Source organism: Lytechinus pictus, chromosome 3 (assembly GCF_037042905.1).
Source record: "Lytechinus pictus isolate F3 Inbred chromosome 3, Lp3.0, whole genome shotgun sequence".
Taxonomy (NCBI): Eukaryota; Metazoa; Echinodermata; class Echinoidea; order Temnopleuroida; family Toxopneustidae; genus Lytechinus; species Lytechinus pictus.
In genome coordinates, this window is record NC_087247.1 from 53,467,824 (window position 1) to 53,492,145 (window position 24,322).

General features: G+C 34.9%; 1 protein-coding gene across 1 annotated transcript; it reads left to right on the forward strand.

Moving 5' to 3' along the window:
- Positions 1–1,621: 1,621 nt before the first annotated feature.
- Positions 1,622–18,988, forward strand: LOC129257008 (quinone oxidoreductase-like protein 2 homolog). The gene is made up of 8 exons (XM_054895241.2): positions 1,622–1,792; positions 2,482–2,637; positions 5,708–5,776; positions 7,729–7,838; positions 10,571–10,652; positions 12,952–13,133; positions 16,486–16,714; positions 17,092–18,988. Exons 1-8 carry the CDS (start codon positions 1,667–1,669, stop codon positions 17,158–17,160), a joined length of 1,023 nt encoding a protein of 340 aa, XP_054751216.1. The 5' UTR covers positions 1,622–1,666; the 3' UTR covers positions 17,161–18,988.
- The last annotated feature ends 5,334 nt before the right edge of the window (positions 18,989–24,322 follow it).

Genomic DNA, 24,322 nt, shown 5'->3' on the forward strand with positions numbered 1-24,322 from the left:
ATAATGATGCAACACCACATCAATGTAAAATTATATAAAATTAAGCTACCAAATATCTAATAATGATATGATCCTGCACAGTTAAAACTTAAACTATAAATTAACTTAACACATACAAGGTGGTTTCAAACCGCCTTGATCACAAAAATCCCCGTTAAATTACGAGAACATTTTTAGGCTAAAAAATACCCATTAATTATTCCTGCATTCACACCGCCCCGAAACATACCCTTCGGGATAAATTCCTGAAGTTAGGAGCATGCGCAGTATGGTCTAATAAGCAGGCAAGGCGCGAGATTCAAAACCACTAGCCCAGCAGCCACCCACGGCGCCCGCGCCCAACTACACACTGGGTGATTTCAAGTTCGGTGTTCGGTGTTGGTGTTGGTGTTGAGAGCGTAAAAAGGCCGCTGAACCGAGCTCCAACACCGAGCTGGGTTCAGAGGAATGATACCGATTGCGTTATCGATAGCACATGACATCACGCCTCTGTGCTGCGCTGCTAAATCATCTCAACTTTACGCGAGAAGTCTCGACGACGGAAATGAAATCGGAGAGAAATGCATTAAATTCTCATCGTACAGAATACCAATGTTTTAATTAATTCAAGAATTTGAAAGAGTGAACATTATTCTTCATCAAAATATATACAGCTCAAATGAATTGTACTCATCTTAACTGTAAAAGCTAATTTTACGGGGATGTTTCACCGTGTTCGCCTCCTGTTCACGAGCTTGAGATTGCCAACACCAACACCGAACTTGAAATCATGATTTTCTTAATCCCTGGGGGTTGGTGTTGGTGAATGGGGAAATTGCACGTAGATCGTCAACACCAGCCGCAGTGCGGGGTTCAGCAGACGACATTCAACACCAGCATTCAACACGAACTGCCGGAAATACGTCATATTTTCCGAGGTCAATCCCAACACCAGCCTGATTTCAAGTACGGTGTTGTGGCTGGTGTTGGTGTTGTCACAACACCAACACCAGATTTCAACACCGTACTTGAAATCACCCACTGGGCTAAAAGTTCCCGTAAATTGCTTTCACATTGCCAAAATACCTGCAACCTTGGAAAAATCCCCGCGAAATTTCTCGTAATTTCGCCAAGTACCTACTATTTAGCGGGTATTTTCTTTCGGGGAAATTACGCGTAGTTTGCTTTCACATTACCAAAATACCTGGTATTTTCTGATCGGGGTATATTTCCCGATCAGAGAATACCTGGAACTGACGAACTTCGAGGCGGTCTGAAACCACCTACAGTGGTGCTCCTAAGTTAGTGCACCCCACCAGGTCATGAACATATTTAAAGTGTTCAAGTTCTGCCATGTTTTAGATATTTGATTGTAAGTCAGGTGATGAAATATTACATTCAATAAAGTTTGTTTCTCTGGGCTTGTCAGACATTGTAGAGTTGTTGTATGAATTAAACACTCAGTGTGAATGATTGCATTTTGTGGTGGGGTTCACTAACTTTTGAGCACAACTGTTTATAGGGCATCTGTTTTTGAGAACTTGCAATCAGAATCATTGTACCATATATATGATCATTCCTACAATTAACTTTGTAATCATTAAAAAATTCTCTTTTGTGTCTGTCTTTTACTTGTAGAGGTCAAGCCTTTCTACAAAAACATGTCCCAGCTGTGGGCAACCTACAGATGAAAGATGCCAGTGGGGCTACTAGCCAAGGGAGACGTTGGTACAGGGCTGCACAATGCACGGAGCTGGGCAAGCCACTAACCATAGCAACACTACCCTCGGTTGAAAAGGTTGGCCCAGGAGAGGTACGCTTTTGTCTCTGTATCCTTGTAGTCCTAGGATTGGATTTTTAGCTTTCATTGTTAGAGGGGGTATTATGTCTCAAAATTCACACATGAATTTGTCTTTGTAAATCTATCCCCCATAGTGTTACATCTTCAAAACAATACCATGTCTTAAATTACAACCTGGTGAAACAGATCAAACAGCTATAGTGAAATTATGAGAAGAGAAGATAATATAAATAATATGAATTGACGTAGCCTTTGTTGCGGGGCATCATCGACTTGCAATATATTACAGGCCTTGCATGCCCCCTTGATGGTTTTAATCCCTCTGTCATTGGCTATAAATAATTTTTGTGTCCTTTCTAATTGTTTCAATTTGTCCTTTGGTGCAGGAATATGCTTGAAAGACCAGTGGCCTCAGCAAATAAAAAAATCACAGTTTAAGGAATTTAAAGATGAGACCCCTTTGCAGGATGTTGCATATATCTGTAGAGACCTCATGGCCGAAAAGACATTTTTCTGTTCAAAATTTATAGTGATGAGAGACTACTTTGAATGATTCTGAATGATGTGCAGAATCTTATTAAACTGCTTGATCTAGCCTAACCTTCATTTGAGTAGCATTACAAATTATATCAGTTAGAAATTAAAATATGCTTACTTTTATCTCCATGTATATCTTTGAAAACAACTTGCCATGTATTTAGGTCAAGGTCGCAGTCCATAGTGTTGGGGTCAACTTTGCTGACCTTTTGATGGTGATTGGTCAATATCAAGAGAAGCCACCCCTACCATTCTCACCAGGGGCAGAGAGTGCTGGTGTTGTCATGGAAGTAGGAGAGGGTGTTGAATCGGTTAAAAAGGTTTGTAACTTCTCTCCTATTACTACTAGTACTCTAATATTGAACCAGCATCCTGCAAGCCTTATTATTTCACGGCAAGCCACATTACACTTTTACATGTCAATTACTTTAGTGGAGTGAGTTTTACAAGAGCAAATCTTTCTCCAAGTTTATATTTGTATTTAACTCGACAACCAAAGCTGTAACAAATGACTTGGTAAAGGACACAGATATGGTTTGTTGAATTTCTTAGTTTCTTGACCGAGAAAAACAGTAAGAATGACCTTAAAGGTTGGCCTCTGAAACAAGTTATACTTTGGAATTACATACCTATACATGAGAGGAGGGAGTTCACTATGGTCTTCACTGCACCGCTGTCAAACATATAGAACAGAGCTCCATGATTCATCTTGGTCACTTGATGGGCAGATGACTTGTCCACACTAGATTCTCTTCTGTGACTTGTAGCTTCTGAGTTCCATGTCAGATATCTTGTGTTTTCTCATGGAACTTTTCTCACATTAACACTTTTACAATGAAAGTTTGTTCACTGCAAGTGTATGAAAATAACAGAGTTCAGTTGTCCATGGGGTAGTGAATATCTGAATGAAAAATAGATAGCTACCCCTTAGCTACAAAACTTGTGCTTTAGGGTTGCAAGATCAACATGAGAGGTGGGATATGGTCAGCTGAATTTGAATATTTGCTTCTTACACACAACAGAATCCCCTTATACAGATATCAGGGTAAAATACCTTTCCATCATCATATTCATCATGTTCGCTACCATTATCCATCAGCTCATCATTGAGTAAGATCCATGGAGATTGAGTTAGCACAAAATATAAAATATATTGTAGATTAGATCAGTTGATGGTGCCTACATGTATTTCAAATATTTTGATATGGTCAGATGGTGTTCACCTTTCATTTGATAAGATGTTAAAAACACTTGGCAATATACCAGATGATCTACTTAGAATCAATGCAGAAGTTGAAGTAGAAATAGAAGATCTGTGTTGTTTCCAAATCTTATAAAGAACTTTTCTGTAAGGTAAAAAAGTTTGAATAGCTATCAACAAGTGACTCATAGCTGTCAAGAAACATTTCCAGGATTGAACAAAGTTGCAATACCTAGAAACCAATCAAGTATTCAAGATGTCCAGGATCGATCCTCAAAGAAAAAAGTAAGGTGCTTTAAAAAGAGATGACTTAGATCCAAGTGCAGTTAGTCAGGACAAATTTTATCGATGTCATAATAAAATGATGTAATCAAATGCATCAGGATGAAATTGAATAGTAGTCTGTTTTCTCTCATGCTACTGGTTTTGATGGTCCATTTCATTTGCTATAAAAATGCTCCTGAAATAGCATCTACAGATGGTTGAATTGTGAAATGATTTGTCAAGAGGCCCAGAAGGAATGAAGTGATCAGTGCTTGATATGTGTTTCACCAACATATTGCAATTTGGGGGTGCATAGAGCTCAAGAGATCAAACATGGGTGTCACACTTTCTACTTCAAAGAGAGGATTATACAACGAAGCTTAGCTGGATTTTTAGCGTAGGAAGGTTCAACTCAGTCATTAAATCTGGGCAAACTTTCAAATATTCTGGTATGTGTCCAATGAATCAGCTGGAGTTTGGATGTAATCTGATCCTTGGGTATCTGTAAAAAATTGGATAATGGGGGGATAAATGGAATTTAGGCTATCATCTTGCCTGAGAGAGGAGTTTTACCTGTTCAAGGATTTTTTTTTTTTACATTTTCACAAAATTTTTCTTTAAACATCTTTGGAGAATATTTTCTCATTTTAAATAAGGGTGGTATCTTTTGCTGGTTGTGGTTGCAATGAATTCAAATGGTTCTCACTGAACTTATCCTTTTAAATATTTAGTTGATTGATTTGATTTTGGGATGGATGAATAGAATGTTTTATTATGCACAGTCAATTCTCTGTGAAGCAGAGTATTCTTCATATCACAAAGGAAATGTTTGCATTATAATACAATGGTCACACACATAAAGTGAGTGCACACATAACATTGAGATAATTTGAAAGTGTGATTAATAACTTTAATAAATTAATTTCTTTCAAAAAGGAGGCCCTGTTATACAGAATTATACAAACAGCCAATTTGCTTTGTTGTATTACTTTCCTGCAAAGTTTTCCTGAAAATCATTTAGTCCATATGTCCTTGTTTTCTGTTATTTAAAACAGGGTCGTCAACAGCAACTCTGATGAATAGTCACTCCTGTAATTCTATTTATAGAATCCTTCTTAGACCCTGTAGTGTGTTAACATAGTGTTGCGTGGTCGTCCATGCCCCTGCTAGGTCAGTGATGTGGGTGCAAGGTATCAGGGGCTCAACGATGATGTCATCAAGTAAATCCTCTTTAATCTAAACAAGGACTAGGGCCAGAGAACTTTATTTCAACCTCATGGCCAAGTTCTAGTTTCCTTGCAAATTTTGTTATGAGCTGAAAACTGTCTTTTGATAAGAAGATAGTTTCTGAGAGTCAGAAGGAATTTAACATTTGTGATGATTGGGGAAAGAAGCAAGATCTTTTTGTTGGTTTGCTTGACTTTTGATGAGCATGAGTGCCCATTATTAAGAATCAGGGGACCAATGACTAATTCCTCTCCTAAGGACCTGGAAATGAGGATTATTTTTAACCTCATAAATAAATGGCACTAGTGCCTTGATTTTGTTTCAGCCTTTGCTTACCCAACTAGGTTATTGTTTTTCAGCAATTCTTATTGACCCCTGCCTATCTTGTTCTGGACAAGTTGTACCCAATACTATCTTCCAGTATTCAGAGCTTCATATTATCTTTTCAGAAAATGGGTTACACTTTCCCCCTTTTTACTCTGTCCTTAGTATTTGGTACGTATGAGCTGCATGTTTAGAGATATCTGTTCATTTCAAGGGTGAGGGGGGGGGGGCTGATGTCTTTGTGGGATCACTGCCCATGGAGCCGATCATGGATTTAGATATTTCTTAACAAGTTAATATTGTACAATGCCCACAATACTACTTGGTTTTGTTTTGTATTTTTCCTTAATTAAATTCCTCTGTTTTTGTCTCAGGGTGATCATGTGGTAGCGATGTCTTCAAGAGGTGGAGCAATGGCTGAAGAACTTATTACACATGAAGGAGTAGGTATCCTAGCTTAACTCTTTCTCCTGGGTACCCATGGCTGATATATTATATTTAATGATGTTGTACGCAACCTTAAATAATGGCTATTTACTGTCAAAATTGAATGAAAGCTGGTTTAAAATTCAATCAGGCTCAGTCTGTGTTTGAAGAATACATGGTTTAGGATTGGATTGTCAATTGCAAACATTCCAATGAAAAAGTCATTATGAGGAGTCAGAATCGAGCCAGTGTTTATGGTCAATAGGTAAAGGAATTCAAATTACAGAATAACCCAACCCCCCCCCCCAAAAAAAAGAAGATAAATAAGAATAAGCAGAAACAATTCCCAAACAGAAAATATCTTCACAATGAATAACAAACTGATCCTACTGATTTGTGTTTGCTCAGTTTGCAACATCAGTGTAAAAACATCGTTAGCACTACATTTTTGCATATTGCATCCAAACATGGAAGACTCACAAAATCTGATAAAAAGTTTTTTTTATGTAACAATTAAAAAATGAAAACCAATAGCTCTTTGTGCATTCTGATCTCTTGTCCATGTTCTATTTCTAAGTCCCAACATGGGACTGTGTCCCCTGGGGGGGGGGGGGGGCACTTTCATTGACGAGTGGATACCATGCGCGACCAAAAAAACATGTAAAAATATGTTTTTTTTCAAGATAGGGCACGTTACGTACGTAACGTAATAAGGGTGTCAAAAACCCTAAAATAATGAAAAAAGGGTATCTATTTCGCTAGGAAATCTACGTGTTTAGGGTCAAATTTGCGAGAGTATAAAAAAGACTAAAATATTTTATAAAGTATGTACTTTTTGCCCCAGTCAACACTACGTGTTTAGAGTCCGATTTGCGCGAGGTGTGGGAGGTGGGGCTGTACTAAACCCAATGATGTAACTAAGTAAAAGTAAAACAGAATTAAAATATCGCTGTACTTGTTTAGGGGTTCAATTCAGGGAATACTTGTCATGGGTATCATTTTGTTTCCAATTCTTGTTAAGGGTAGGGTTTCACACGCCAATACTTGTTAAGGGGTGCATTTTCAGAATATGGAAAATACTTGTTTAGGGTGCTTTTCGAGACCCCATGGTCGCGCATGGTATCCACTCGTCAATGGAAGTGGCCCCCCCCCCCCCCCCGGGTGTGTCACCCTTTACGATCCCATCAAGGTCACATGTCTTTTGTTCATGCAGACATTACTATCATATATATTGGCATGGTTCCCTCTTTCTGATGAGGTTCAATGTGAATATCTAATAAAAAAATCTAGCTAAGATAATGAACAGGTTTCTTTAAAGTATGATTATGCACAATTTTCCAAGGCAGATAAGGCGTTTTAAAACAGCCCAACTAAAAATGAGTTCCTGATCAATTGTCCAGGCTTTAAAAAAAATTTGTTGGCTTGTAATGATGTCAGGTAATGGGTATGAGGATAAGATGTGTAATACATAAAATTGCAAAGCACTGGAGAGTTTAGAATGCATTCATTGCTTAATATTTGTAAGTAGTGAGTGCACACTTTACTGGAACTTGCGATGGCATGTAAACATTTTTCAGGTGATGCAGATTAAAGCATTCCTTTAATTAAAACTTATTACTGTCTTCTGTATATTTTAGTTATTTAGTAATCTGTTTATTTATTCATTTATTTATCTGTTTATCTAATGATTTTTTTGAATTATTTATTTCATATTTACTTATTGTGGCTGTATTAAGTATGCTATTTTTACTACCATGTCTGAATCAATACTCTCTCTCTCTATCACCTTTTTTTCCTATTCCCTCTCCTCTTTCCTTTTCTCTTCATTTTCCTTTTTTCCCCTTCTTTCTTCTTTTTCAATTACTGTTGTTCTCTCTGTTTCCATCCTCTTTCTCCCTCTTTCTTTCTCCCTCTTTCTTTCTCACTCTTCTTTCTTTTTTCTCTCTTGAACCATGTATCTCACATGCAGGAAGTATGGCGTATTCCCAGCAGCCTAGATTTCAATGATGCAGCAGCTATTCCTTGCTGCTTTGGCACAGCTTGGCTGGCTCTCACCCGGAAAGCCAACCTTCAGCCGGGGTGAGTGAGAGCAGTTGCCAGTATTGTCACAAACAAAAATAAAAGTTTCCGCAATCCCCTCTAATTAATGTTCATCTCCCTGCCGACTCAATCAATTTTCTGTTCTTAGCTCAGAATTGCAAGGGTTTGGAATGGACAAGGTGATCCCTCAATATCCCTGGTTATTTACCTTATCAGTCAGAAAGCATTATTTTAGAGGTACACGCAAGTGTTTGTAAACATGTATGAAATGCTTTGACGAGTCAAGGTTTATGTGCATCACCAATTGTTCATAATGTGCTGGTAAAAGGTTCAAACTCGAAAACTATCAAGATTTACGTTCAGAATAGGGGAATAAATTTTCAAAGTGTCATTGACATAGTATCAGGAGGTCCATGCTAAGCAGTTTGTTTGATTGTTGCATGGATACTAGAATACCACACCTTTTACTTGTAGATGGGGGAAAGGTATTATTAAATATTAATTTTTATTTCAGTTTTAAAAGAGATAAGGCCATTATTGGTTAATTTTAGGATTAATTCCCTCATTTGACATCGATCATTTTTATCTTGCTATAAATTTGATTGGAGAATAGCCAGAAAGGATGATCAAGGCCTCCTTTGTGGTGTATTCTTAGACAACATCTTTGGATATCAGTAGTTTTATTCTAGAAACATGTTTTGTAGATGTTAATTGGAGTAGGGGGTAATCGTTTCATTTGTAATTATTGGATTTTGGTGAAAGATATTGAGTAGGTTTAGAATCATTTTAAATAGATTATAATAAAATCAGATTGATGTATTTTAAGTCCACCAATCTGGGTGCAAACCTTTTCTGTCTAAAAGTGATTGATGTTATACCATTCAAGATGGTATGTTCTAACTTTTCAGTGTGTTTTCTAAACCAGAGAGATGCCCTAAAAAGTAAAAATAAAACCACAGATATGACATATGATACTAAATAAGAGAGAGAGGGGACCAAAAAATGTGAGGAGGGGAATGTTTGATCACTAGAGCAGGTATAGAATGATTAATGAGAGTATTAGTTATACAATATCTGTCCAGGTGTTTTGAATATTTGGATAAGTCTCATGACTGTGTACAATGTGGTCCGGAATTTAAATCCTGCTGCCACGCTAATGTCCTATTGAAGGATGAATACTGATATAATTTAAAAGTAAAGAGAAAGGGAGGTAATCCCTAAATCTTTTACAACAAGCTGAAGGGATTGTATTCATGTTTGATCTGGGAATGAAAAAAAAAAGAGAGGGGTGGAGGGAAGAATGGTAGCTCATGCTGGCTCATGAAAGGTAACGAATGAGAGGGGGGGAAGAAAGGCACAGAGAAAGAGACAGTCATAGAGATGAAGAGGCAAAGAAAAATGAAGAGAGGAGGTACAAAGACAGAGAGAGGGAGAGAGAGAGAGAGAGAGAGAGAAAGGAGATGGAAGAGAAAGATAAAAGAGATGTGGATTACTGTCTGTGGGCAGTACTTGATCAGGGAGGAAGTTATTTATTAGCCATACTCTGATATGTGATGACAGTGTGTTTTCAGATCTGTCTGTCTCTTTTCAACTACACACGCAAACTTGATACAACTGTTGCCAAGAAAGAGTACCCCCCTACTTGTTTGCTTTCCGAAGTAATTAGTCACCTTTTTTTGTCTTGGAAGGAAACAATCTGTGTTGCAATATCCACCTCCTTACCCCCATGAATTCATTCCACTTACCTTCTATTTGAATTCATTCCACTTACCTTCTATTTATTAGATGGTGTTAGTTGCTAGGTAGTTGATTTATTCAGTGTCACTGTGGTTTTCTATTTCTTTCATTTAGCTTTTTTTTCTGAGAACTGAATAATCTATTTTTAACCTCAAGATCTCTTCATCCTTGCCCTTTGATAAGAAGTTTGCTTAATTGTTAGTTTGGCCGGTAGAGGGGGTTTAATATTATAAAGTGATCTGATGAGTTCAAAGGCATTGCACAGATTTAACACAAATTAAAAAAAAAAAATCCTCATTCTTAAAAAAAAGAGAAAATCTCTCTCTTTCTTTTAAATTTGATTCAAATTTTCCTTAACCCACAGTCTACCAGTCACATTAGAAGATAATATGTGTAATTCCAAAGAGTATGAAATGGCTGCCAGATAGTGAAACTGTTATATATAGGTCTGTACTTCAGGAACATGATGGAAAGTAAAACAATAACTCTGAAAAATCATACAGAACCAAGCTTCTACTTGGGTTCTGTGCAATCCCATGTATTGACGGGCATGTACACTAAAATTAATCATTTAGATTTTTTAAAGTTTCCATGAATGAGAATTGCACTAAAATTGTGGTATGGATCCATGTCTTCATTTATTTTTGTGAAATGTCTTCATAAAGATTCATAGTTCAATCATAATCAAATTATCATGGTACAAAATATGAATAATTTGCGAACAATAATATTTGAATGGTTTTAAATTGAAAACATCCATGAAATTATATAAATTGAATGTTGAAAATGGAGGGGCATTTTTGAAAGGTTCGACTTTTTTTTTTTACATTCCCTTTGTATCAATAGATTATAAAGTAATTTTCTAGTTATGATGCAGTATGTTGACTGGAAGAGTCATCTTAGAAACAGGGTAAGCTAAGTACAAATTTGATCTTGATTTACACCATTTTTTAGCAACCATGTCAATTATGAACTGGAATATCATAAGACTTTCAAGAAATAAATATTAGAACATTTTTCTTGGATTATTTCAGAGAAACCCTATTAGTAACAGCTGCTGCTGGAGGTGTTGGCTTAGCTGCTGTGGAGTTAGGTGTCAATGCTCTTGGTGCTAAGGTAAGGGTTGTATAAGGAAATGTATAGTCCAAGTTTGCAGACATCCTACAGATGCTTATATCAGTTTTCAGGTTTGTATGGGTCGTTAAAGGGTCACACGACATATGCTCCTGCGACGCTTAGAGTTTGGATTGTAAGAGAGTTTTGGGTTCAGAATAAGCATTGGGGTTTATTTAGTTTTGGAGGTAAGATTTTTATGTTCGGTTTAAAGTGTAGTTTTTCATCGGAGCAATTGTTTCCGGAGCAAATGTCATGAAACTCATTAAAGAACATAAACTTGTGACGGATTAACGAAACAAGACCTAAGTTATTTGAGATTGCATAGGATTAAAGGTAAAATGAAGATGAAGCTGTATATTAATTTGTTTCTTTCTCTTCATTATTGTAGGTTAATAATTTGATATGTCCAGTAATTTTTCAATTTCAATTTCAATTTATTCACCATCTTTAAAAATCAGTGTACATAAAAATATGACATAAAATACCGATACATAGTTTAAAAATGGAGGGATACCCTTAATAAGCACAGTGCTTGTAAGCAGGGTCCCAACATAAACATTTAGGGTAAACATTATAATACAGATTATACATTATAACATAATACAAATTATACATTAAAAATACATATATAACAATAAAACACACACACATATGCATACACATAAATTAGAGAGAGAGAAACAGAAAGAGAGGGGAGACAGAGAAGGTGGAAGAGGTAGAAAGGAAAGAGTCATGATAAAAACCATTCACAATAAAAGAAAAGAGAATGAGAATTTAACATCATATAGATAATACATTGTAACTCAGTATGAATTCATTTTAGTAAAGTACAGTCTTTTAAAGAGAGTTTGAATTTGGAAAGTGTTGAACTTTGTTGAGTAGAGTGGTCAAGGCTATTCCACAATTTGATATATTGCACACGGAATGAATTTAAGACCATGGAAGAGGAGACCTTGGGTTGATAAAATAATTTACATTGACGCGTGTTATAATCATATACTGTTGAGTTAAGAGTAAACATATTATCAAAATATCTTTGGCAAAATTCCAGATTTGTATTTATACATGAAAATAAGGGAATCCATAGAAATGAGATCAGATAAAGATAAAATATTCATTTTGATGAACAATGGCATACTTGGACAGTTATATGGAGATGATGAAATAAGTCTTATTGAAATATTAGTCAGATTTGAATTTTTTTACTGGAAATAGTAAAAATTGCAATTTTCACCATTTGCAGTAAAAGATTAAAAACTGACTAATATTACTGTAGGTATTAAATACTGCCAAGCTCAAAACTTGCTGAAAACTTAATTTGTCCAAGCTAAAAATTTAAGATCATATAAACTATAAATGGTATAGGCTGTTAAATTGATTCAGCGACAATAATTTCAGTGAGTATTTTATGTAATAGGGAAATTGTAGAAGCTGAATGTTCACTCAGTTACGGTTTACTTACTGTGCAAGATCTACTCAAGCTCTCAGAGTTAGAGAAAACTTTCTTTAAAATGCTTGCAACCCAATTTTGTTGAATTTCAGCATTCATAATTAGGTAGAAGACAGTCACTTTACAGGTTTTCTAGATTGTGATTGCTGTATGCCTTGGGGGGGGGGGGCTACTTAGCATAAATGTATGATACATATGTGCTGTGGTCGAGACCCCCATTTTCAGCATAAATTTCCATAAATCACCAATTTAGAAAGCCGAAGAAATTCCTATTTTTCCCCATTCCAGAGACCTCAAATTTGTGGTTTCTCGTTCCAGTGTGCGCCCATCATGAACTACTAACTCGTCCTGTCGGGATGGCGAGCTCAATCAAGGAGTCATATGAGTTCCAGAGACCCCAATTTGTGATGTGGTCAGTTTCAGAGCAATGCATTTTTAGCAATCTTTGATTCAAGGGCCGTTCTGGAGACACCCCCATTTTAAAGACCAATATTTAGTTCCAGAGCCCCCTATTTTTGACTGTGGTGTGGCACATACGTATCATGTTATAATTCGAGTAGCTCCCCTCCCCCCCCCCCCCCCCCCCCCCGGGCTGTATGCTGATTTGGTCAATTACAGAAAATCTTGTCACCTGACTTATTGTGATTTTTCCCTTCAGAAAATATGTATTTTCTGGAAATATTTCAGGATCAGTCAATTGGCATATTAGATTGTATCCTGTTCTTCACTGTTTTTTATTGAACATAAGCCTTTTTTAACAGACATACAATTATATTTTACTGAATTCATTACCAATGTCAGAGTTTAGAACATGGATCCCATTCATCCTCACCTTCCTTCATTTCAAAGGTTATAGGAGCAGCAGGTGGTCCTGAAAAGTGTGACGTGGTCCGATCCAAGGGAGCCATTGACTGTATTGACTACAAGACAGAAAACATTAGGGATAGGACTAAGGAGTTGACTGGTGGGGATGGAGTCAATGTAGTGATGGATGCTGTTGGAGGGGATGTCTGGACACAGTGCTTGCGCAGGTGAGTCATGAAATTATAATTAGAGGAAAGATATGAGTGATTGCAGACTTACTTTATTTTGGTTGCATAATCTTCATGGCAATATCATTTTTGACCAGCATAAAAGACTACAATAACTTGCAAGGTGAGATAGTGATTAATTGTCCTTAACGGATCTTTGAAATGAAGAGATAGTGATTAATTTGTCTTTATGATATCAAAATTTAGAGAAACTTGTCTGAAAGATTAACTCTTACAATTCATCTTTACTATAATATGGCTTAAAATTGTGTGTGATCTCTTTCTTCATGTCAGGCCAATAAATCACAGTGAAATTTAGGTTATTTCCAGTTTTTATACCAATTTTGTGTTACTATGTATAATATCGTCGCCTGAGAAGCATAGTGACGTTAACTGATTTCACGCGCGCAAAAACGATTTCAAGAAAATCGCATTTAAAGTTTGTACACAATGTTTGAAGATGGATTTCGCAATGTTATCTTTAATTATTTCCTTTAATATTTCACACAAGAAAACTTAAAGATGTCTTCAAACTCATATCGAGGAATTACGAGAAAATATAAGCAATTCCAGATAATACAGTCGATTGAAAAGTTAGCGCCCTTATGCTTCTTGAATCTCTGTGGATCGGTGGGCGCGCGTCGGGGCATAAACTACTTAGCGCCCTTATGCTTTTCAGTGATTATTCGCTTCATGAGAAATTTTAGGGCGGAAACCCCCACAGCGCATGCGCATTTTGAATCGAGTGGTGTATACCACATGATTATGATTGTTCCGTTCTCCCTTTTTAATTTTTTAGAACCTTTACACATGTCAGTTGTATTTTTCTGCTTTCTGTCTTGTCTTCATCTCCCTCTTTTTATCTTTCTTTCTTTCTTGTTTCTATTCTTCATTTTATTTCTAACATGTTCGTCTTCTCTTCTTCTCATTAGTGGTAAACTTTTTTCTACTTGTATTCTTCTCTTCATTTTGTGGCTTCGCCATATTCCCATTTATATTATTTCCCTCTCATCTTTTTTGCTTTGTTTTTCATTCTCTGATTTATGACCTTATTTTCTATTTGTATGCTTGTTATTACTCTGTTTCATTTTCTTCCTATCTTTTCGCTCTCCTTCATACTTAATATTTTTTCTTTATCAAGTCAGTTTCTTTCTCTTCTCACATTCCTTTTGATGTAATGTTCTTTTTTTTCTTGATTTCAATATCGTTTCTCTTACATTTCCCCTCTTTCTGAAACATTTCTTCAAAATAATCTGAAAGACTGATTATTCTCATTGTAATTGATAACATCTCTTAATATAATGCACATATTTCGTAAATTTTTTTTGTGTGTTCTTTCATAAAATACATTCAATAAATGAAAATAAGCTAGCTGAAATAAATACATAATTTCAGCTATTTTAAAGACAAAGTCCAGGCTATCCAAAACTAGGCGTCCTGTAAACTCTAGTGTCATGTATACCTGCACATAGTATTCAGAAATGTGAAAGGGCACCAATCAACTAGTGTATATACATGTAATGTCTTGTTATTTATTCCTGAAATACAAATTTTTCAAATTTTTCTTGCTATTTGATAAATTCTTATTCTTAATCCCACTGTTTTCTTGTTCTCATACATATCAATTTTACAATGATATATATAATTTTTTTTTTAATATCAAGTTTATGTATAAAATTTGATTATGTTTTTATTCTTGTGAATGTTGCCTTACAAGTCAAGGTCAGGGGTGAAATCCCGGGGGCTATAGTAATTTAATCAAATTTTCTATCCACAGATAACTTGGACTTGTACTAAAAAAGATCCCCAGGTTTATTTTGAAAACAAACCATAAATGAATGGAACTGAGTATTTTTTGTTAGAAAAGTGATATTTGAAAGACCTTTTTTATTTGTATTGTGTGTTGGCTGTTACATGAACTCACCACAGACAGGTTGGGTGCAGAGAGCTTGTGAGTAGCCTAAGTTGGGCCTTAAACTTTAGGCCTAACTGTATTTGGCAATTAATTAAATGTTAAAACAATGATCTAAATGACTAGACATACTAGATAATTTTATTATATCTTCTCTTTGACTTTAGAATGAAATAGACTAAGTTAGATCAATTTAGATCCTAACTTAGATCTAGATATATTCTTGCACACCCGACATTAAGAATTGGCTAAAATCTGTTCAAATTATTGTCGTATGCATTAACTACCACAAATTTTTACAGGGTAATTCTTGACTGATTAATTATGATCATAGATAAATCGACAATACGTACCAATTTATAGTTTTTTTTTTTTTTTGTAAGTATGTGTGCATTATGATAATAATAATAGCAGGGTAATAATAATAGCAGGGTCCGCTGGGAGTGGCTTCCCTGTGTAAATATACCTATATTATTATTATTATATTTAAATTTTGCACAGTTTCTTTAGCTGCGGACTATTTCATATATTATGCAAAAATTGATATGGGTTGATGAGCTTGATTTTTTGCTATTGAGCTTTTATTTCTACCCAGTTGAAACTTCTCAATAAATTTTTTTACTGCGCATTCAAATGAATTTGGCATTTTATCAAATGTGAAGAAATATTCCAAACCACTCCACCATTTATTCGAATACGAGTTCATAATCGTCATGCTATACAGCACTTAAGATCAGAGTAAAGTATTCAGAAATTGTATTTAAAAGCATTGGTCTGTGGATTATTTTCAGCTAATTAACTAGAACGGATCTGCAGTTAGATTGCAAAACATGTGAAAAATCAGCTGATACCTAGCAATAGCTGATTACTAGTAATCGCGTGTTCATCCATTATGACGTCAGTGTGAATAGCGTAGCATTGTTTGTGACGTCAGTGCGCGTAGCGTAAAATATGCGCACAAACATAATACGAGTTAACGTCAGTATGCTTGTCAGGAATTGTGCGAAAAAGAGTTAACGTCAATATGTTTTTGAGATATCTTTAAAAATATTTGAATTCGTGATTTCTCGATTTGACCAAACAAAAGAGAATGAAAAACTCTAAAAAGATGATATGTAAAACAAAAAATCAACCTGGGGACAAAATTTTTGAGTTAACGTCACTATGCTTGTCAGGCGACGATATGCAAAAAGTATATATACACATACTCCATCATGTTATGTATCTCTCCACTGCCACAAATAAATCATGCGCAATTCATTTGTTACTTGTCAAAAGCAACATGCAGCCAGATCATAAAATATAGCAGGATCTAGGCACTGAATATCTTAATTTGGGAGCAATGATGAAAATGGTATGGACAATATTGAATCCACATATTGCTCCACTTTTGACAGAAGAGAGATATGTAATGATGTTTTAACTTATTTTGTTTTCCAGCTTGGCGTGGGAGGGTCGAGCTGTCGTGATCGGATTTACGAGTGGAGAGATCCCCAAAATACCTGCCAACCATCTCTTGTTGAAGAGTATAACCACCACTGGGTTATACTGGGGCCGCTATGGTCTCATGAACCATACTGTCTTCAAGAAATCTGTTAGTGATTGCTTCGATCTCTATACTGAGGGAAAGATCAAGCCTCATGTCTGTCAAACATTCCCACTTGAAAAGGTAAATTGAGTTCACAATAGTGTTCATTTTTACCTTAACTATCTTGTATATCAACAGATGTGGAAAATCTATTTATTTTGTATTAAAGTGATGTTTAGATAATTAATTTCACTTATAAAGGCACCTTTAAACTTGTTTTACATGTACATAATAAAATTTGTGAATTACAATGCATTCAATCAGTTTATTGCACCAACAAGATGGCTATTCTCCAGCCCTCTCTGTTGATAATCTCCTGTGCTTAACAAGTCATTTCTTAAAAAAAAAGTTATTTGAAATGATAAGGTGCCAGATTAGAAAGGGAGTTGAATATTGTATTTTTACAATTTGTTTCCAATTCATATTGAATTTTGCTTTATTTCTTCCTCTTTCTCCAGGTAAATGAAGCTTTCATGTTCTTGAAGAACAGAAAATCAACTGGCAAGATCATCATCAAGATTCGATGAGAATTCCAAAATCTTGATTTTTTTAGAAAGTTTCTTCATCAGAATATATCATATCTACTGAGATATATGAATACATCATTTCAAGTATATAAATGCATCTGTAGCAAATGCTAGTAATTTGCTGATTTACCATTCAATATGTAAGATTGGTATAAAAACAGCGGAAGCTATTTTTTAAAGAAATTATAATCAGAGATCATGGTTTGAATTTGTGGCTCTAAATATGCCCTTAAAAGTTTGGCATATGTAAAAGCTGATTTTCATCAGGAACTTATTTTTGGATGCACAGAGAATGGTGAAAGATTAAGAACAAATTACATTTTGATATGATTTTTGTTATATGTCATTCATAGAAAAGATGATAAAGAGATATGTATGTGGATGTATATTTTCATTAATCACCTCCACTCTGCTTTTCTTAGAGGAATTGACATGAAAAAAAAAACACAATTCTATTAAAATATAATTGATTCAAAGAAAATGAGTTGTGGTCTTCACCATGATTATGTACCCTACAACTCTAAGTAACCAATGAGATGTAATAAAGTCTTAATGATGATCATCATCATGATAAAGTTTTAAATGTTGATGAGTATGATGACAACAATGGTGGTTTTAGGTAAATTATGACGACGATGTTGACAATGATTATGATGATGGTGATAGTACTGATGTTGGTGATGGATTTTGATGATGACAATATAAGGTTTAACAACAAAAATAACCCTCTCCTTCCCTCATCCAAAAGAAAAATCCTTGACAATTCATTGAAATATATTGGTTTACTCTACTATGTGTTAGTTATGCCACAGAGCTCCCTACAATGCATTGGAAGAATTTAAAAACAAACTTTGGTAATACATGAACTACTAGTTCTTGAAACAGTCAAGTTCTCAATAAAACTGTTACAATGCCAACAGATGGCGCTTTTAACGTTTTCAGTAGCAGTTCACTTTGATTATTTAGAGCAGCAAATCTTTATGTTTTTCCAGGTTTTGCTCACCGAACTATGACACATGTGTCTTATAGTTAAGTGGTTTTACCTCCTGTAATAGTTTTAGAAGCAGCTTGCCTTATGAACTTTGCTGATTATATGTTAGACATTCTTTTTTAAAGATAAACCACCATTCATGTTTGCCAAATGTGTATCTTGAAAGAAATTTGAAAGGTCAGAACATCAATCGATCAATTTTGTGTACACCCCTAAGTGGTCAAATTAAGAATATTCAGAGATGATAGAGGAGGAGTGATACACAGGGTTATCTTTATTACTCAGGTTTTTGTGAAATATAAGAAATTATGAAAATTGTCTCTTTCAACCATATTATGTGATTTTTGTTTGTCAAACAAACTCACATATTACCCTGATTCTAAATTTGCTGCACTGTCTTCCTATCAAGGATCGGATAACTTTCAAGATTTTGTTGCTTGCCTTTCATTGCATTCATGGATCTGCTCCCCAATACAATCTTTCTTTTATTCTTCAAAATCTTGTTTGCTTGTGGTTTCAAAAGTTTCAAAAACTTGTGGGGAAAGATCCTTTGCTCATGCGTGCCCCATACTATGGAACAGACTTCCTGAAGACATCAAAAAATTGTATCTCTGTTGAGTCTTTTAATATGTTCTTAAAACCTCCCTTTTTACTTCGTAATTTTTTATGTGCCTTCAGCACTCTACAGAGTGGATCCAACATCTTGTAATTCATTGTAATATGTATTTTCATAATATTTATTGAGATATCTTAAATGTCTTTTTTTTTCATAGAGAAATTTAATTGAAATTAAAAGATTTATTTTGAATAAAATGAGTCATATGCTACCATTCATAATTTTTAGGTTTGGATTCTGCGTTTATTTTATTTTTTACTTAAAATGTTAAAGGTCATGTCCTTCGAAAAAAAACAAGCTTATTTGAACTAAAAGAGAAAGATCAAGAAAGATTTCAGACGTAAAATAAGAAATTTATGGTAATTTTTAATTTCACTCATTTTCACAGAACAGTTATATTTACATTCTGATCAATATTGAAAATATAGTATTTGATTATGTCTTAGTATTTGTAACTTATTACACGATATATTACAATTGTATTTTTTATATAGATTTGATGATAAAGACAATCGCAACCAAATCATAATAAGCCTAGCATTTTCCATTAGGAATTGAACCCAGTTTTACTTTATAAGAGGAAATATTTAAACATTTCACAAGTGCATTTAATACGATATATAAATGTAACTTTTATAAAATACGAAGGAAATAGTTAGTGTTTGACATCAGCAGTTCTCTCATTTGCATGAGGTCTGTGATGTGCATAATCTGCCACAAGCAAAATTTCCTGTCTTGCATCTGATTTTAATGAAATTGTCAGTTTTCTGTTTGATTGATTTGTGTTCATTCAAATATATTTAAGAGGGTGGACTTGATCTGTAAGAGAGGGGAATATAGTTGTAAAAAAAAAGGATAGAGGAAAAAATAGGGTTTGATAGTACTGATATAAGAAGTTTGGTTAAAAGAAACAGTTTGTGCTTAAAAGGAAAGTGAAGAGTTAGGGGGTTACAAGGGAAATGAAGAAGTAGTGGGAGAAAGAGAGAGAGGGGATAGAGACAGACAGACACGGGTGTCGATACTGACATTTTTTTCAATGAGAGTGATTTTTAGGGAGATGGAGGAGGGGGCGATTCTGTGGCTTGACAAGTCTAAAGATCTGAGGGGCCGTAAATGGCAAGTTATCATAAAATGCTGCAAATGAGCGAGTGAGAGAGCCAACAACACATGACCTGAAAGTTTTCCTTAATTCGAGCGCAAAGCACGAGCTGAAATTTTTGAAAAAAAATACCTGAAAATTAGCAATTTTGAGGACTCTTGACAGGGGCGGATCTAGCATTTTTTCCAAGGGCGGGGTAGACCGGGAGAAGATCACCCGCAAAGCAGCGAGCCGATTTTCTGTCCTATTTTGAACCCATTTCAGTGGTGTTTTTCTGGCACCTACTAACGCAATGGAGACCATAAAAGGCAGTTCATGATAACGTCTTTTTCAAATCAAGGGACAGTTTTATACACAGTTGTATCCAGAGCTATCATGCGTTGGTTATTAACTTAATAAATTAATATATATATATTATTATTTTATTTTACTTGGCACCCCCCTTAACCCCCTCCCCGTAGATCATTCACTGCTTGATAGTTTTAATGTTTATTTTCCTTATACAATATTTCATTTCATTTTTCTTTCGTATGTTCTCTACTTATTTTTCATCCTAAACTGAACAGAATACTATACCAAAAATGAAACGATACTCAAAAGGGTGGTGATTAAACAGGGTTCACCCCATGCGCTATACAGGTTGTCATGTCATGTATAACGACACAACATGAACACGTTATTCTATTTCTAACTTTATCACGAATTATCCCCGTTGGCTACATATAACAATACCTGCTATAAACTGACCTAGGAATGAGAACACGGTAGGCATACATTAATCAGGCTTATTCTCAGTAAGTTATTTTTCTATAGCGCAAATTGGTATTTACAAATATAATATGATACCAGAGTATGGTACACCAACGTATTATCAACTTTCTGTCATCGATTTTGTATTTATGATTCATTCATTTTCTTTATTTATTATCAAAGCATCATTATACAGGATGACATGTTCAGATACATCTTTTTCAACATGGTCCTGTTAACATAACAGACCGATAACATAAAACAATTTTCAAATGCAATAATGAAAGCAAAAAACTAATCAAGTGTGTATCATTGGACATTTAAAAAATATTGTAAAAATTTTTCATAATTGAAATATAATTTAATAATATAAAATAATTGGAGATATATATTGGAGAATTAAACTGCAGTAGAGTAGAAAACAAGTAATGAGCATCATTGAGTGGAGAAAAATTGAATAACTATATTATGAAATAAGGAACACAAAGAAAATTGAGATATTAAATGATTTATAAAATGGACCCAACATTTGTTGAAGTTGAGATTCCTTCAGAATTCCGTGATTTGAACGCCGGGAAAATAGATCTGCTGTTTTGCACCATATACAGTGCACCCTCCCAATACCCTTCTAACAAAGAAACTGATTTTCAGATATAAAGATCATTATCGGGTTCAAATTTGGCACTGATAGAATGAGAGGAACACCCCCACCCCCTTCGATTGGAGATCAAATACACTTGTATATACTTTTGTTATTGGAATGTGGAAAAAAAAGAAAAAAAAATTGTCGGTCACTTATGGCAGATTAAATCCAAAAAATAAATAAGAATTGACAAATGATACTCAGAAATTCGCGTCTGCATCTGCATTTTTAAAAATCACCCGAAAATCCATCTGTCTTCACTCAGTCGCTGTGCTCACTCGCGTTAGCCCTTCCAACGGACTGTTTTATGGGATCTAGTGTGCTCATCACCATATTTGCGTCTTTGAATATCGTGACGTCATATTCCTACACCCTTGGATATGATACATGTATAAGGATTGCTGTTTTCACATTTCATGACAGCCCATATGCCCGGGGGGGGGGGGCACTTCCAATGACGAGTGGATACCATGCGCGACCAGGGGGTCTCGAAAAGCACCCTAAACAAGTATTTTCCATATTCTAGAAATGCACCCCTTATACCTTGGTCACATTTGCACTACGGCGCCCGTACGGCGAGTCGAAAATAGCCTTTTTATTGATTTTAAGTCAAACCACCTATATATAGTTGGACAAAAAAAATGTTAAAACGGCTGTTCTCGACTCGCCGTACGGCCGCCGTAGAACAAATGCTACCAAGGTATAAACAAGTATTCGCGTGTGAAACCCTACCCTTAATAAGTATTGGAAACAAATTATACCCTTGGGAAGTATTCGATGAATTCAACGCCTAAACAAGTACAGCGATATTCTAATTGTTATGTCACGGACGTCGGTCGTAGGTTTTACCTTTACCTTCATCATTTTTAGGTTTAGTACGACCCCACCTCCCACACTTCGCGCAAATCGTACTCTAAACACGTAGTGTTGACTGTTGGGACAAAAAGTACATCCTTTATAAACCATTTTAGTCTTAATTTTTCAAACCCTCGCAAATTTGACCCTGTTTGTTTGTTTGTATTTATTTCCATAAAAAGATAAAATATATACATGCTCAATTTAACATAACATACAGATCATATGGAGGATGGCCCATTTCAGCGGTATTAATAAAATACCGCTGTTCTTCCATGGGGTCCTTTAAAACATAAATACATGCATATAAAGCAAATATACAAAAATATACACAAAACTTCAAAACTTAATTTAGTGCATGAAAAGAAAGAAACTTCACTACAAAGAAAGCAACAGGCAAAATGATTATGGAAAACCGAGATACAATTGAAGATTTGATTTAAAGGACTGAATCGTTGAACTAGACGATAAATTAATTGGTAATTTGTTATAAAGTGTAGCCCCCCTATACAAAAAAGTCCGTTTACAGCTGTTTGACTTTGGTTTTGGGAGACTGAGATGATTTTCAGTACGCAGAGAGTAAGGGTATGTTTTACGAGAAAATTGTGTTTTCATATAATCAGGTGCAAAATTATTCAAAACTTTAAACATCATTACGTACATATGTTCCTTTTGCCGGGTATTTAAAGTCTTCCATTTCAAGATATCATGGATGTATGAGGATGAAGTATGCAAATATGGATCGATTTTTAGAATAATTCTTCCTGCACGATTTTGTAGCTTTTGCAATAAATCCAAATACTTTTTCGATGCAGATTGCCAAACAATATCAGCATAATCAAAGTGTGGAAGGATAACCGAAGAATATATTAAATTTAAACTAGATTCATTAACAAATCGCCTAAGTCTGCCAAGGAAACCAATCATTTTACCGATTTTTGAACACATGTGATCAAAATGAACATTCCATTTAAGTTCCCTATCTATAAAAACTCCAAGATATTTAACACTTTCTACCATTTGAATATCTGTTTCGCGAATGCGTAAGTGAAGATTTTTATGTTTTGCCAACATATGCCGAGTACCTAAAAACATACTTACGGTTTTATTACAGTTAAGTTTTAATCGATTTTTGCTCATCCAATTTGCAACATTTTTCAGTTCATTATTAAGTGTTCTTTCAACTACAAATGGATTTTTGTCCGAGAAATATAAAACAGAGTCATCGGCATATAAATGAAAAGAACATTTATGAAGAGAGCATGACAAATCATTTATGAATATGACAAAAAGAAGCGGACCCAATATAGACCCCTGGGGTACACCATTTGAAATTACATATTCATAAGAAAAGACATTATTCAAACAAGTTTTAATTTTGCGATCGGAAAGATAGCTTAAGAACCAATCGAGTGATTTACCAGTAACTCCAAGAAGAGAGAGTTTAGATAAAAGAATTTGGTGATTGACTAGGTCAAAGGCTTTTTGTAAGTCTAAAAAGACGGCTCCCGTATAATCCCCATTATCCATGGCAAGAAGCCATTCATCAGTAACCTTTGATAGTGCTGTCGTAGTTGAGTGTTTAGGTCTGAATCCTGATTGTTCAGAAATGAGGATTTGGTTTTTATTCAGATAATGCAATAGCTGTTTTTGAATGACCCTTTCAAGTAACTTAGAAACACATGGGAGTAATGAAATTGGTCTAAAATTATCAGGATTCGATTTGTCCCCCTTTTTGTGTAAAGGTATTATCTTGGCAACTTTCCATTTACCTGGTACTTTTCCTTCTACAATAGATTTATTTATTAAATAGGTTATTGAGGGGACTAATTCATTTGCACAAGTCTTTAGAATAAATGTAGATATACCATCAACTCCAACAGACTTTTTGTTTTTAAGTGTATTGATTTCTTTCAAAATATCACTTTCTTGTATCTTGTTTAAAGTAAATATATCATCAATATCAAGTACTTGAGGAAAATCTGTTAAACCTTGCGTTTCATCAATAGATACGTTGTTAGCAACACTTGCAAAATGTAGATTAAATTTGTTAGCAGTATCGAAAGCGTCACCAGTGCATGAATGGTTAGCAGATGATACATTACGATTTGATATAAATGATTTTAATACTTTCCAAGACTCATTTCTAGTTTGATTTTGACATAATTTTTCATAATAATATTTTTTTTTTTCTTTTTTAATTTCATA

What these genes read in the sequence shown, in the direction of transcription:
- LOC129257008 (XM_054895241.2), top strand. Translation starts at nt 1,667, where the DNA reads ATGAAAGATGCCAGTGGGGCTACTAGCCAAGGGAGACGTTGGTACAGG. An exon ending in AAAAGGTTGGCCCAGGAGAG is followed by an intron (nt 1,793 to 2,481) that starts GTACGCTTTTGT and finishes CCATGTATTTAG; the next exon opens with GTCAAGGTCGCAGTCCATAG. An exon ending in AACTTATTACACATGAAGGA is followed by an intron (nt 5,777 to 7,728) that starts GTAGGTATCCTA and finishes TCTCACATGCAG; the next exon opens with GAAGTATGGCGTATTCCCAG.